This window comes from Notolepis coatsorum, assembly GCF_963971535.1.
Source record: "Notolepis coatsorum genome assembly, chromosome: 19".
NCBI classification, from domain to species: domain Eukaryota; kingdom Metazoa; phylum Chordata; class Actinopteri; order Aulopiformes; family Paralepididae; genus Notolepis; species Notolepis coatsorum.
In genome coordinates, this window is record NC_140183.1 from 40,337,517 (window position 1) to 40,350,302 (window position 12,786).

At 41.8% G+C, this 12,786-nt stretch overlaps 1 protein-coding gene across 1 annotated transcript in view; it reads right to left on the reverse strand.

The window, feature by feature from the left end:
* Positions 1–3,064: 3,064 nt before the first annotated feature.
* sv2a (synaptic vesicle glycoprotein 2A) overlaps positions 3,065–12,786 on the reverse strand; it is a gene marked incomplete at both ends in the record, with an annotated part of 63,794 nt that continues 54,072 nt past the window's right edge. The window contains 5 exons of the mRNA XM_084336622.1: positions 3,065–3,248; positions 3,980–4,139; positions 5,004–5,210; positions 10,784–10,917; positions 11,950–12,114. Of these exons, the coding sequence (XP_084192748.1) occupies positions 3,065–3,248; positions 3,980–4,139; positions 5,004–5,210; positions 10,784–10,917; positions 11,950–12,114 (850 nt within the window). The remainder of the gene's footprint in view (positions 3,249–3,979; positions 4,140–5,003; positions 5,211–10,783; positions 10,918–11,949; positions 12,115–12,786) is intronic.

Here is a 12,786-nt window from a genome sequence, read left to right on the forward strand (position 1 = left end):
CAATTGTGAACATACCGCGCTTGGCCAATTTGCTATTAGCGGAACACTCTGTATTGTCGATACACAGCCCTTGGCAGTGTGTTATCATATCACGGATCTCGTGTGTCATACTGTATATACCTGACTACATTTGTATAATGAAGCTAAAGTAAACATGTGACCCATCATGCAAAGTCCCACCCCCGATTTGCCCCCCAAAATCTCATTAGCAGAATTATGCTTTTCATCTGCACTAATCCACACTGTTTAGCGTGTGCTATGCTGCAAGACAATAGAATTCCAGAAATAACGAAAAACTACAGCACCTTATAAATGAATCCTTCTATGTAAGGAAAAACATGTTCCAAACATAACCTGATAATTATTTTGTTAGGTTTAGTTCTTATCGTTATGACCTTTAAGATCGTCAGATCAATAAAGCAGCTTAAGCATCATGTATGTCTGGGCGGCCGGGTAGCACAGCGGACTAAGCGTCTGTCTACCACCACAGAGACAGTGGGATCGAATCCAGCTGTGGTGCCTCCGGCTTGGCCGACCGTCCACACTAACACAATTGGCACTGTTAGCGGGTGGGAGAGCCAACGACGGTGGGTCCTGGTCATTGTAAACAGCGACTCCTACAGTTCGGTCGGGGTGCCTGCACAGCAAGGGAAGGATCTAGGAGAGGTAGTGTGACCTTCCACATATTACACTCTCCCAGTGAGAGTCCGCGCTGCCAGGTGAAAAGAAGCGGTGGGCTGGCTACACATGTGTCGGAGGAAGCATGTGATAGTCTCCGCCCTCCCAGACCGACGGTAGGGGGTAGAGTGCGCAACGACCAGGAAGGGGATTGGGAATTGGCATAACGACTAACATTGGGATGGGAGAAAAACGGAAAAAGAAGGGGGAAAAAGATAAAAAAAAAATTAAAATCATCATGTATGTCAGTTGTTCAGTTGTAAACAAATACAAATTAAGAATTTAATTAAATAAATAAATAAATAAATAAATAAATAAATAAATAAATAAATAAATAAATAAATAAATAAATAAATAAATAAATAAATAAATAAATAAATAAATAGATAATAGATGAAAAGCTATACCAGACATCCATAATCAAACTGAAACAACCTGCGGGCCTACGAAATAGCAAACAAGATAAAAGTTCAATATTGCACACAAAGCTTCAATATTCCACAAAATAAGAAGCACATCCATATAAACATTCAACTTGAACAAAAAAAAAGGATTATTAAATATGTGTCTTAATCTATCCAGTCAGTGCACAGGCAAAATAAATCTCATCTCAATCTCATCTTCAAATCCAAAAATGTATGCTTCACGTGAACGTTTTAGTAAATTCATTGTTGACAGTTGACTGTAACCTTTTTTATTATTATTATTATTTTATTTTTTATCTCACACTGTTTTACATATATATTTAGATTTGCATATATATTTAGATTCTTCCTATGTAAATTAACATATTTCCATCCAGTGTTGAGACCGTCTTGTGCTTGAGTAGCCTACATAATAACAGTGATTATTTTTTATCAAACCGTTGTGGAAGATTGTGCAGATGGTAGTTAAGTAAAGGCATATATATACTGTATATACTATATATTGTATATACAGTATATTTTCATACCTAAAACCTCCGGGTATTTTAAAGATTTGGGGTGTGCTTTAAGAGTGGCGAGTCTCATACATGTTCATGATGACGATGCTACACACAATAGAATAAAGGCAGTATGCACTCTTTCTTGTAGGGCAGAGATTTTAAAATATCGTGGTTCGAACAACTGAAGCCAGACGGAATGCAACACATCTAAATGTTGTTTACATGTTGAACTCTAAGTTTTTCGTAAATGTACATACATACTTACTGTACATGCATAACACTCTCCAAAACACAATTTTACAAGAGAAGAAACACACTAGAAGTCTATGATGATGGATACTAAAAAGGCATTTCTCACAACAAGGTTATATGATTCAAAAGTGTTGATTGAGCAACGTGGGATTCTAAACATCTTCAACAAGTCGGGAAACGTTAGGAACATTCACACTGGCAAACGTTGTGCTTTAAATGTAACGATTTTGTTGAGGACAAACTGTGTTTCTCTTAAATGAGAATGGCAAACAAAACGGACGGCACAAATTTCAACATTGTCCATCGAGGGAGACCTAACCGCTGAGTGGTTTGAGTGAGTGACGGTGTAAAGGATGTACAGAAACAATGTTTTAAAGGGCAAAAGCTCAATAGATAACTTTGTCACATTCAAAACATAATGAAAGCAAACCTGGAATGTTCTATTGTCTATAAAATGGCAGTTATTCTGTACACTAACACAAGACCCTGGGACAGACAGAATGAGGACAGGGTCTTGGTTAAAGAGAAAACCAAGAGAGAGGTGTCTTGCTTTGTCTCACCAGAAAAAGTCAAAAATGCTTCAAATCAAGGCATACATGTTGCATTTTTGAACAATGTCCTACAATGGCAATGTACTGTAGAGTGGGGCAAGTGAGTTAAATTGCTCAGAAGAACGACGATGACTATAGAGAAACTCTGAGTCTTATTTGCATGGCTCATTATCGAAAGCCTCCGTCCCCTAACCTCTAACCGTCGGCGTGCCTTCCTCGCAGGGGTGGGGGGGGGTGGGGGTCGGGGGGGGTGCACCTACATTTATTTTCCTTTCACTACTGTGCAGCAGGGGGAAAACAACATACACTCTGAACACATACAGTTTGCTCTGTATTTACAACGCCACCCATTTTCAACAAGCATCTATAATTTTGCAACACTTCCCGCTCAATGGCCTCAAGACTGATTCAGGCATTCAGGTGCCTCCCAGCTCCACTGATCTTGAGGGCATACAGATGTGTCTATCTAATAATCACTAATTGGAGAATATGAGTCAAATCAACAATATTTACAGCTTAGCGGATCAGCGCAGCACCTGCAGGTCGATCTCCTGACGACGGAACTTCGCTCTATTTTGACACGGGGGTTAGAGGGTAGAGTTCGGAGACTTGGGCTGCTTTTTCACAGTGTGGCTAACTCCCCATGGGTGGCACCACACTATTGCAGCACCTGGCCCCGCGTCTCCGGTAGCTTCAGTGCCAGGAAGCTGCCCGCTGCCAGCGCCCCCGAGGCGAACATGATGGGCACGGCCTTCGTGATGCCCACGAAGGAGGTGAAGATGCTGATGCCCAACACCGCTGCCAGCTTACAGAGCGCATTGAGGAAGCCAAATGCTGTGGTTCTGAGAGGACACAAACAGAAGGGCAGAGAAAGAACGAGAGAGAGAGAACTGTCAGTCTAACACAAATGACAGAAAACCCTCTTGATGTATTGTTCATCATAAAGAGCTGCACAGGATATTTTTTTGACACAAGGGGGTGCTACACACTACAAGATCAAAAGTCAAAAGCTTTTATGAAATCCCAAGCAGAATAGCTTTGTGTTCTGGGTTTCCTTGAAAGGTATTACAATTGTCTTTGAAATACATAAAGGCCTATGCATTTTTTTATATTAAGATCTATTTTCATTCCACCCCTCACACTGTGGCACAGCATAGCCTATCCTATGGTTGATGATGGAGCTAGGTACACATTATGGTTCGGCCACACGGTGGCAGCGAAGAGCTTCCATGTATCATGTCACAAACACCACTGATGACACACTACTGTTTCCTTCCTCTCTCCACCATGTTGACCAATCACCACGGGCCGCCACTTTCACTACACATGATTCACTAGAGATAGTTGAGGATGTGGTACACTTGATGAAGGGCGATGGTTAGAACGATGACTTCATCCTCAAGATGGCAACTCATAATGGCTGTGGATGGAACATGAAAAGCTAAGGATGCCCTGGACTACGTTGCTGCTACACACACTCCGCTTGACCTACTCCGCTTGACCTCCATCTGTTCCCAGGCCCCTCCCTTCATGGTGTCACAGTGGATCGTGGCCCTGCACCTCTGAAGCCTACCTCTTGTCCGACGGGTAGAGCTCCACGGTCAGCACATCCAGGGCGTTCCAGGAGGCGATGCTAATGCCTCCGAACAGACAGAGCAGAGCGATCATGGCCGACTCGCTGTTGCCAAACGACAGGAGGAAACAGCTGATGCAAGAGATCACGCTGGAGCCCGCTGAGGAAGGGGAAGAGGAGGAGGAGGAGAGGAAGAGCGGGAGAAGACATAACTCAGTTGTAACTCAGTCGTCAATGAGTACCAGCTGGTGCGTTCCATTCAGAAATTATTGTGTAATAAATGTGAACCTGAGTGATCAATACAGACACAGCTTATGGACTATGTGAATAGTGAATGCTCTATCACCACCATGATACAAATCCTCTGACCCAAAAACTAGCCTGGACAGGAACCACAAAATGTCATCCATTTCTCACAAAACCATTTCTCACAAAATGTCATCCATTTCTTACAAAACCATTTCTCACAAAATGTCATCCATTTTTCACAAAATATCATCCATTCTCTATTCAATTTAATTTATTATAAAGTTGTGTCACAATTTGCAGAAGTAAACAACCGGAGGGCTATCATGGTACCAACGTTCTACAGCACCACCTCTGCTTGGTCTAAAATGAGGTGAAGTCATGATGACTATAGAAGTCATCACAGGCTGTCATGGTAGGACCATTTTACAGCACCAGCCCACTTCCTACAACTAGAATCCTCCATATTCATCAATCTTCTGAGATTAGTAGTACTGACCTAGGACCAGGCTGCTCTGATCACATGACCATATACACCTCACTATGACTGGTGTCAGATCAGCACTCACACTTTGAGGTGCTTGATAAATACTGGTCCCTGTGTTGGTTGCATGGTCACCAAATGTCTGCGTTGTTGTCAACCAACCTTCATTATTTTGTTGTCTAGATTCTAAAGACCTTAGTATTTGTTTTTCCAAAACCCAATTTCCAAAATAAATTGCACTCGGCTCCGATAATGCCAGAGCGCGAACCCTGTCCCCCCCGCCTCCTTTATTACCCAGCATCCTCAGTCGTCCGATCTTGTCCATGAGAAGCGCCGATATGATGTTGCCGGGCAACACGGCCAAGGTGCCCAGGAAGCTGACGAAGTAGACCATGTAGGCGTTGTTGTCATCGCTGACGTCGCTGAGCAGGCAGCCCTCCTTGTTGTGCAGGAAGGTGCTGTTGATGAGCCGGCTGTTGATCAACCTGTACTTGAAAAGATCTACATCAGGAAGACAAGGTGGGATGGGAGAGGGTGAATGGAGGGTGTAGGAATGGAATGAAAAGTATGTTGAGACAGAGAGGAGAGAGAGAGACAGAATGGGAAGGACATTTGGAAAAAGATTGAGTTAGAGTGAGGGAGATAGTGAGTGAGGGAGTTAGTGAGGGATGGAGGGAGGGAGGGAGGGAGGGAGGGAGGGAGGGAGGGAGGGAGGGAGGGAGGGAGTTAATGAGTGAGGGAGTTAGTTAGTGAGTGAGTGAGTGAGTGAGTGAGTGAGTGAGTGAGTGAGTGAGTGAGTGAGTGAGTGAGTGAGTGAGGGAGGGAGGGAGGGAGGGAGGGAGGAGTGAGTGAGTGAGTGAGTGAGTGAGTGAGTGAGTGAGTGAGTGAGTGAGTGAGTGAGTGAGTGAGTGAGTGAGTGAGTGAGTGAGTGAGTGAGTGAGTGAGGGAGGGAGGGAGGGAGGGAGGGAGGGAGGGAGGGACAGATGGCGAGGAGGATAAAGGGGCATTGATTGGTTAGAGTTGAGAGATTGAGCAGATAGGTGCCTGAGGACGGAGGCGCTTGAGGAAAGATGTTGATTGCGATGTTGCCTGGCCCTGGTGGACTATTGTGAACCTGCTTCACTCTGCACCTCAATATCTAATGCAAAGGATGTACAGTATATCTTCCATGAATACTCATTATTCCAGACGACTACAATTGTACTGTAATAGGGGTGCAGGAATATGAATCACATGGCTTGTGGGGAAGAATAATGGTCTACATATGGAACATGTGTCTCTGTCTCTTTCCTTTGCGTGTAGGTTAACTCTCAGCTTGGTGCCCCCACACCTGCAGCCTGCACTGCTGTTAACCCGGGCCTGGCACTTGGCTTCATTCTCATCGTGCTTTATTGTAATAATTTGCACCATGGCAACTATCCAGCAAGCCTGTAGTCCTGGCTCATAAGCTGCAATAGTCGAATGCGTTTCTAATTCAAATTCTAATGAGGAAGTCCTCAGCATTGATAGCAGCTTTGAGTGATTACTTGACTGTCTTTGTAATGGCAAACAACTAACAGAGGGGGGAGACCGTGTGTGTGTGTGTGTGTGTGTGTGTGTGTGTGTGTGTGTGTGTGTGTGTGTGTGTGTGTGTGTGTGTGTGTGTGTGTGTGTGTGTGTGTGTGTGTGTGTGTGTGTTTGCGTTTGTACACTATGTAATCACAGCTGCTGTATATATAGCTAGTTGATAATGGCATTTTCCATAGTGGAACAAAGATAAATAAATAACATATTGGACTTTCATTTCAGCAAGGGGTATCCAACCCATAGTTTTAACCTCAATAAGCCAACCTATAGTTTTAACATCTATAAATCCAACCTATAGTTTTAACCTCTATATATCCAACCTATAGTTTTAACCTCTATATATCCAACCTATCTGAGTCTGTTAATAGGTTATTGCAAGATGAGATAGTGCTAATTTCCAATTGGGTAAGTGAAAATAAGTTAAAGTTAAATGTTGCAAAAACCAAGAGTATAATGATAGCCTCAAAATATACATCTAGATCAAATCCAAAATTAAATCTAGTTCTGAACTGTGCTGATATCGAACAGGTCAGTGAGGCAAAACTGCTGGGTGTTGTAATAGATGAAACACTTTCTTGGTCGAAACACATTAGCAATATGGTGGCTAAGATGAGCTGTGGTACTTCAATGATCAGAAGGTGTAGAAATCTGTTGACTAATGGTACAGTAAAGCTTGTACTACAATCTTTGGTCTTATCACGACTGGACTACTGTCCTATACTATATGGTCTAACGCCTCTAGGCTTGATCTGAACAAACTCCAGTTAGCTCAGAACAGGGCGGCACCAGGGGCGGATTTAGGATTGTAGGAGATCCGGGGCTTAGCCCAGATAGGTGCCCTTTATTTTTTTATTTTTTTTTATATATATATATATATATATATATTTTTTTTATTTTATTTTTTGGGCAGGCAAGGGGTGTTTTTTTTGCAGGCAGGCAGAATTTTTTTGAATTTAATGAACCTGTACGTGCAATTTCCTGCAATATAGAGCCTTCAATCTTGACCAATAAAGCTGCTCTTTTCACTATAAAACTCAGTTAACCATAACGTAGTTATGGTTAGATTTATATATTGGGGGGGGATATATCATATTTTTCATATAATCAAAAAGTGGTGGAGCAAGATCATACCTTTGCTCCCCCAAGTTCAATAGTGGGAGAGCAGAGATGCTCCGAATGCTCTTATGGCCAGGCGTCTATGATTCACTGATACAAAGTAAAATAGTGCAGTGCAATAAAATAGTTAGTAAAATAGAATAAAATAATGCAATAGTGCATTGCAATAAAATAGTTATCATCGTATTTTTTCGGGAGGCCGGTAAGGAGTGCATTACGGTAGTCGAGTCGGCTTGAGATAAAGGCATGGATCTGGTTTTCAGCGTCCTTTTGATTTATAAATGGCCGTACTTTAGCTATGTTTCTAAGGTGGAAGAATTAAGTTTTTGTCAACTTGTTGATTGTGATTTAAAGCTTAGGTCTGAGTCTACCATAACACCAAGACTTAACTCACTCAAATACAGTTAGCAGCTGGATAGACCACAGATGGAAATTAGCCTCTGCTAAATCTGGTGCAAACATATTTTCATGTAACAATGATGAATTGTAATTATTTTTTTTTTTTTATAAATAGATTCGGGGCTTTTCAGAATACATTCGGGGCTTGAGCCCAAGTAGCCACCCCCTAGCCCCGCCCCTGGGCGGCACACCTCGCTCTGCGCTGCTCTGTGAGGAGTAGTGTTGGAGTGATGCATGCCGCACTGACCTGGATGACAGTGGAACAGAGGATGGCATGTAGCCTGGTAACTTTTTTGTTTAATATCTGTAATACTGGGAAACCGGAGGGTTTGCACTCACAACTGTACCCAACTAATATGAGACATGGATATAGCACAAGGCAAGCATTAGATTCATGCTTTACTTTACCTCTACCAAAAACAAATCCTCTGAAAAAGACGGTAATGTATAGAGCAGTTGCTTATTGGAATAAAATACCCAGAAATATAACTATGATAAGGAACAAATTTATGTTTAAAAAAAAGTTTAAAATTGCGCTCATGAATGAGTTACATTTTGACCATTGACTTTTGAAATATGGAAATATAAAGGTGATCGGTGACTTGAGAAAAGTTATGCTATAATATGAGTTCAAATCATATATATGATTTTGATCTGTTTTGTTCTTATGGACTGAATATGTAATTTGTATTTTATGGTTGAGAATTGTGATATCTAACTTATGAATATTGAGTGAGCTTTTATTCACTGTTTTGTTCGTTGTGATGTTTTCTTGTGAGTACTTCAATGTTTGTGGTTTTATATTTTTATTTAACTTTTTTTGTGTGTGTCTGTATTTTTAATGTTTGGACCCCAGGAAGAGTAGTCTCACTTTGGTGTAGACCAGGGGTCTCAAACTCGCGGCCCGCGGGCCAATTGCAGCCCGAGGGATGATATTTTGCAGCCCCCTACTTGACATCAAAGTTTAGTGTTAATGCAGCCCGCGCGCAACTGTTTGCCGAGTCGTTGCGCGAGAGTTGGACGTTTTATTTATTTTATCACTTGTAGGCTACCATAGCGCAGGCTCATGACAGCAACGTTATGTTAGTGACTTGGTTGAAACGTGATTCCGGAGTGATATCAAGTAAAGTGGAAGGCAAATGCATCCTCGCTATCTCCTCTGACTGCGAGCAGTGCTCTGCATGTCCGGCTGCACTGCCACTGTCTGTGTCTGTGTACGGGTCTGGTCCAATCACATTCAGCATCCCGTCAGCGTTTCCCCCCCTCACCCACAGTCTGCGAATCAGATGCAGAGTAGGGGAGTAGGGCGGGTCTTCACGGAATGCACGTCGTCTCTCTCTTTCAGTCCGAGTCAGTTGACAGCGCATCTACAGTAAACTCGCTCCCAGTTTTATCTCCGTGAGATAAATGTAGCTACTAGTAGCCTAGTTTCGCCAGCAGGCAGCCAGCAGAAAAATATGGCATTTTCAAAGATGGTCAGTAAAAGAAAAGTCGACTGCAATTCAAAGGTGAATGGACTGAAAAATATGCGTTCATCCTGAGTCCCAGCACCAAACCAATGTGACTATATGCCAAGAAACGGTAGCTCTTGTGAAGGGTGGAAATTTGAAAATAATGTATGACTGAGTGATGGAGACCATGTTTGAAGGCAAACAAAAGCAAATCCCCCTCAGATCGCACAGCAACCAGAATAACTGAAATACTGGCTGGTGATTTGATTAAACAGCTTTGTGATAGAATAAAAAAAATGCACAGTGCATTTCCATAGCTGTGGATGAGTCCACTGACACCACTGAGAAGCCTATGTTCTGAAGAACCATTCATGTTCTGAAGAACTGTTCATGTTCTGAAATGTTATTGCTAAAGATTGAGAAGATTGGATCAGTTGTACTTTTTTTTTGAATACTTGAAACCCTTTTTTTGTGGAATATTTGATGCAGCCCAGCCTCACCCAGACTCTACCTCCAGCGGCCCCCAGGTAAATCGAGTTTGAGACCCCTGGTGTAGACTAATGGGGATCCACAATAAAACAATAAAACCTATATCGTTTTAACCTCTATATATCCAACCTATAGTTTTAACCTTTATATATCCAACCTGTAGTTTTAACCTCTATATATCTAACCTATAGTTGTAACCTTTATATATCCACCATTTGAAGAATGTGACCTCATAAGTCATTATGGAATATTCATTTAGGTGAGATTTAGAATGTAAATTCTGTTTTTGCTCATAAAAACATTTTGGAGAATGCGATCATCTGTAGTCTTTGAATATTGACAAAGATATATCTTTACCTTCACCTTTACCTTAAAATATGTTAAGGTAACTATTTGTGGGTGTGTATAGCATTTAACTTTAAAGTGTTTTGTGTTTTGGAATGAAACCAGAGACATAAAACCAAAAGTGCGTCAATATACCCGTTATTAAAAAAAATAAAAATTAAGGGAAGGGTTTTTGATTCTGGGAGGAAAAATCATTCAGACGGTTTTAAAGTGATTGGCGGCTCTGCTGCTTTTTGGCTAAAATAACGGCAGACATGTTGTGGGTTGCTAGTCCGCAACGTTTGATTTGGTGTAGAGCCAGTCGGCACAGAGGGAAACAGATAGAGTAATTGTGCCATTTTGTCAAAGCATGAAATACCCGTAACTGGAGCTTCTAGTTCTGAGAGGAGGAGAGGAAGACAGACATAGGATGAGCGTTATTATGAACATGTAGCGTACACTGTCTAAGAAACAGGTGCATTAACAGGTGCGTCTTCAGAGTCGATTCTAAATGGTTATTACATATGTGCACCTACAGCCATTAAAAATATGATTCAAAGAAACCCTTATAAGTAGGAGGGAGAGAAATTAAGTGCATTTGTGAGCGAATACATGAATATGCGCTTGTGTGTGTGTGTGTGTGTGTGTGTGTGTGTGTGTGTGTGTGTGTGTGTGTGTGTGTGTGTGTGTGTGTGTGTGTGTGTGTGTGTGTGTGTGCATACAACCAACCTGTGTTGTAGAAGAGGGTGGCAATGAAGGTGCAGTTCTTGAAGAAGGTGTTGCTGGAGGTGATATCTTCAAAGTAACACTCCTCAAACAACGAGTCCTCAAACACCATGTGCTTCAACTTCAGGTTCATAAACCTGAGAGAGAGAGAGAGAGAGAGGAGAGAGAGAGAGAGAGAGAGAGAAGAGAGAGAGAGAGAGAGAGAGAGAGAGAGAGAGAGAGAGAGAGAGAGAGAGAGAGAGAGAGAGAGAGAGAGAGAGAGAGAGAGAGAGAGAGAAATAGAGAGGGAGAGATAGAAAGAGAGAGAGGAAGAGAGAGAGAGGTGTCTTAGAGGCTAATTTCAACATCTGATCAGATATTTCTGTAACATAGCGTGATGATACTTGAGAGAATCTTCCAGAACTAATATTGGATTTTGGCACAAAAGCATCAAAGACAAACTTGACAAAATCACCTCTGCAGGGCTTTAATCAGTTCCAAACACTGCTCAGTAATCAAAACACTGCTCAGTAATCAGTTCAAAACATGCTCAGTAATCAGTTCATAACACTGCTCAGTAATCAGTTCAAAACACTGCTCAGTAATCAAAACACTGCTCAGTAATCAGTTCAAAACACTGCTCAGTAATCAAAACACTGCTCAGCAATCATTCAAAACACTGCTCAGTAATCAGTTCAAAACACTGCTCAGTAATCAGTTCAGAACACTGCTCAGTAATCAGTTCAAAACACTGCTCAGTAATCCGTTCAAAACACTGCTCAGTAATCCATTAAAAACACTGCTCAGTAATCCGTTCAAAACACTACTCAGTAATCAGTTCAAAACACTGCTCAGTAATCAGTTCAGAACACTGCTCAGTAATCAGTTCAAAACACTGCTCAGTAATCAGTTCAAAACACTGCTCAGTAATCATTGCTAAAAAAGAACTGTTAATATTTCCATTCTATTTGATTAAATGTTTCCATTCATTTTTTGGGGGGGATGTATTTTCTGTTGTTGACATCTAAGAGATGATCAGAGGGCAGGGTCTCTAAAGATGACTCAATCCATCATGTCGATGAAAACACTTTCAATTATGAAATATTTATATTTTGCAAGCAAATGTTTTGAATAATAATAATAATAAAATAATTCAAAATAAATCTATACACATCAAATAAATGACTCACTTGTCGTTGAAGTACTCTCCCTGGCGGTGCACTTGGTTCTCCAGGGTGAAGTTGAAGGTGACGTGCTCCACCTTCTCCTTCATGAAGACCTTGGTGCGCGATGAGTACTCCTGTTTCTGCAGGTACTTGATCATGTCAGGGAACCACACTGTCAGACCATAGTAGCTGTGGGGGGGGCAGAGAGAGAGAGAGAGAGAGAGAGAGAGAGAGAGAGAGAGAGAGAGAGGAGAGAGAGAGAGAGAGAGAGAGAGAGAGAGAGAGAGAGAGAGAGAGAGAGAGACCGAGAGAGAGAGAGAGACACAGAGAGAGAGAGACAGAGAGAGAGACAGACAGACAGAGAGAGACAGAGAGAGAGAGGAAAGAAAGATGGAGAGAGAGATGAATTAATGAAATATGGAGAGAAAGAGAGAGAAAGTGCTGCTAATGAGGAAAAGAAACCTGAGGATGGTGACCAAGCATAGGAGTATTAAGTAATATAGTGTGTTTTCTGCATCAGTGTAGGGATTGTGTTTTCACAGAAATCTTAGGACACAGGAGCCACCACACTTCCGTCATGACCTTTTCAGTCATCTTGTTAGCTATTTCTGCAATGATCTGGAAATGCTAAGATCCATTCCTGACACTGTAAGGGAAATGATTTAGTGTGAGCCCAAGGTTTCAGTCCCAGCTGTGAGTTAGTGCTGGCCATATATATAAAACAGTAGATGCGAGCGACATTAATAAAGGGACCCGATGGACATCAATACTGGAAATCGCGATCAGACAATTGGAATATTCTTTTTGGAATAACCCCGATCAAAGGTAAGGACTATCTGACGTCAATTCCACCTTGATCCT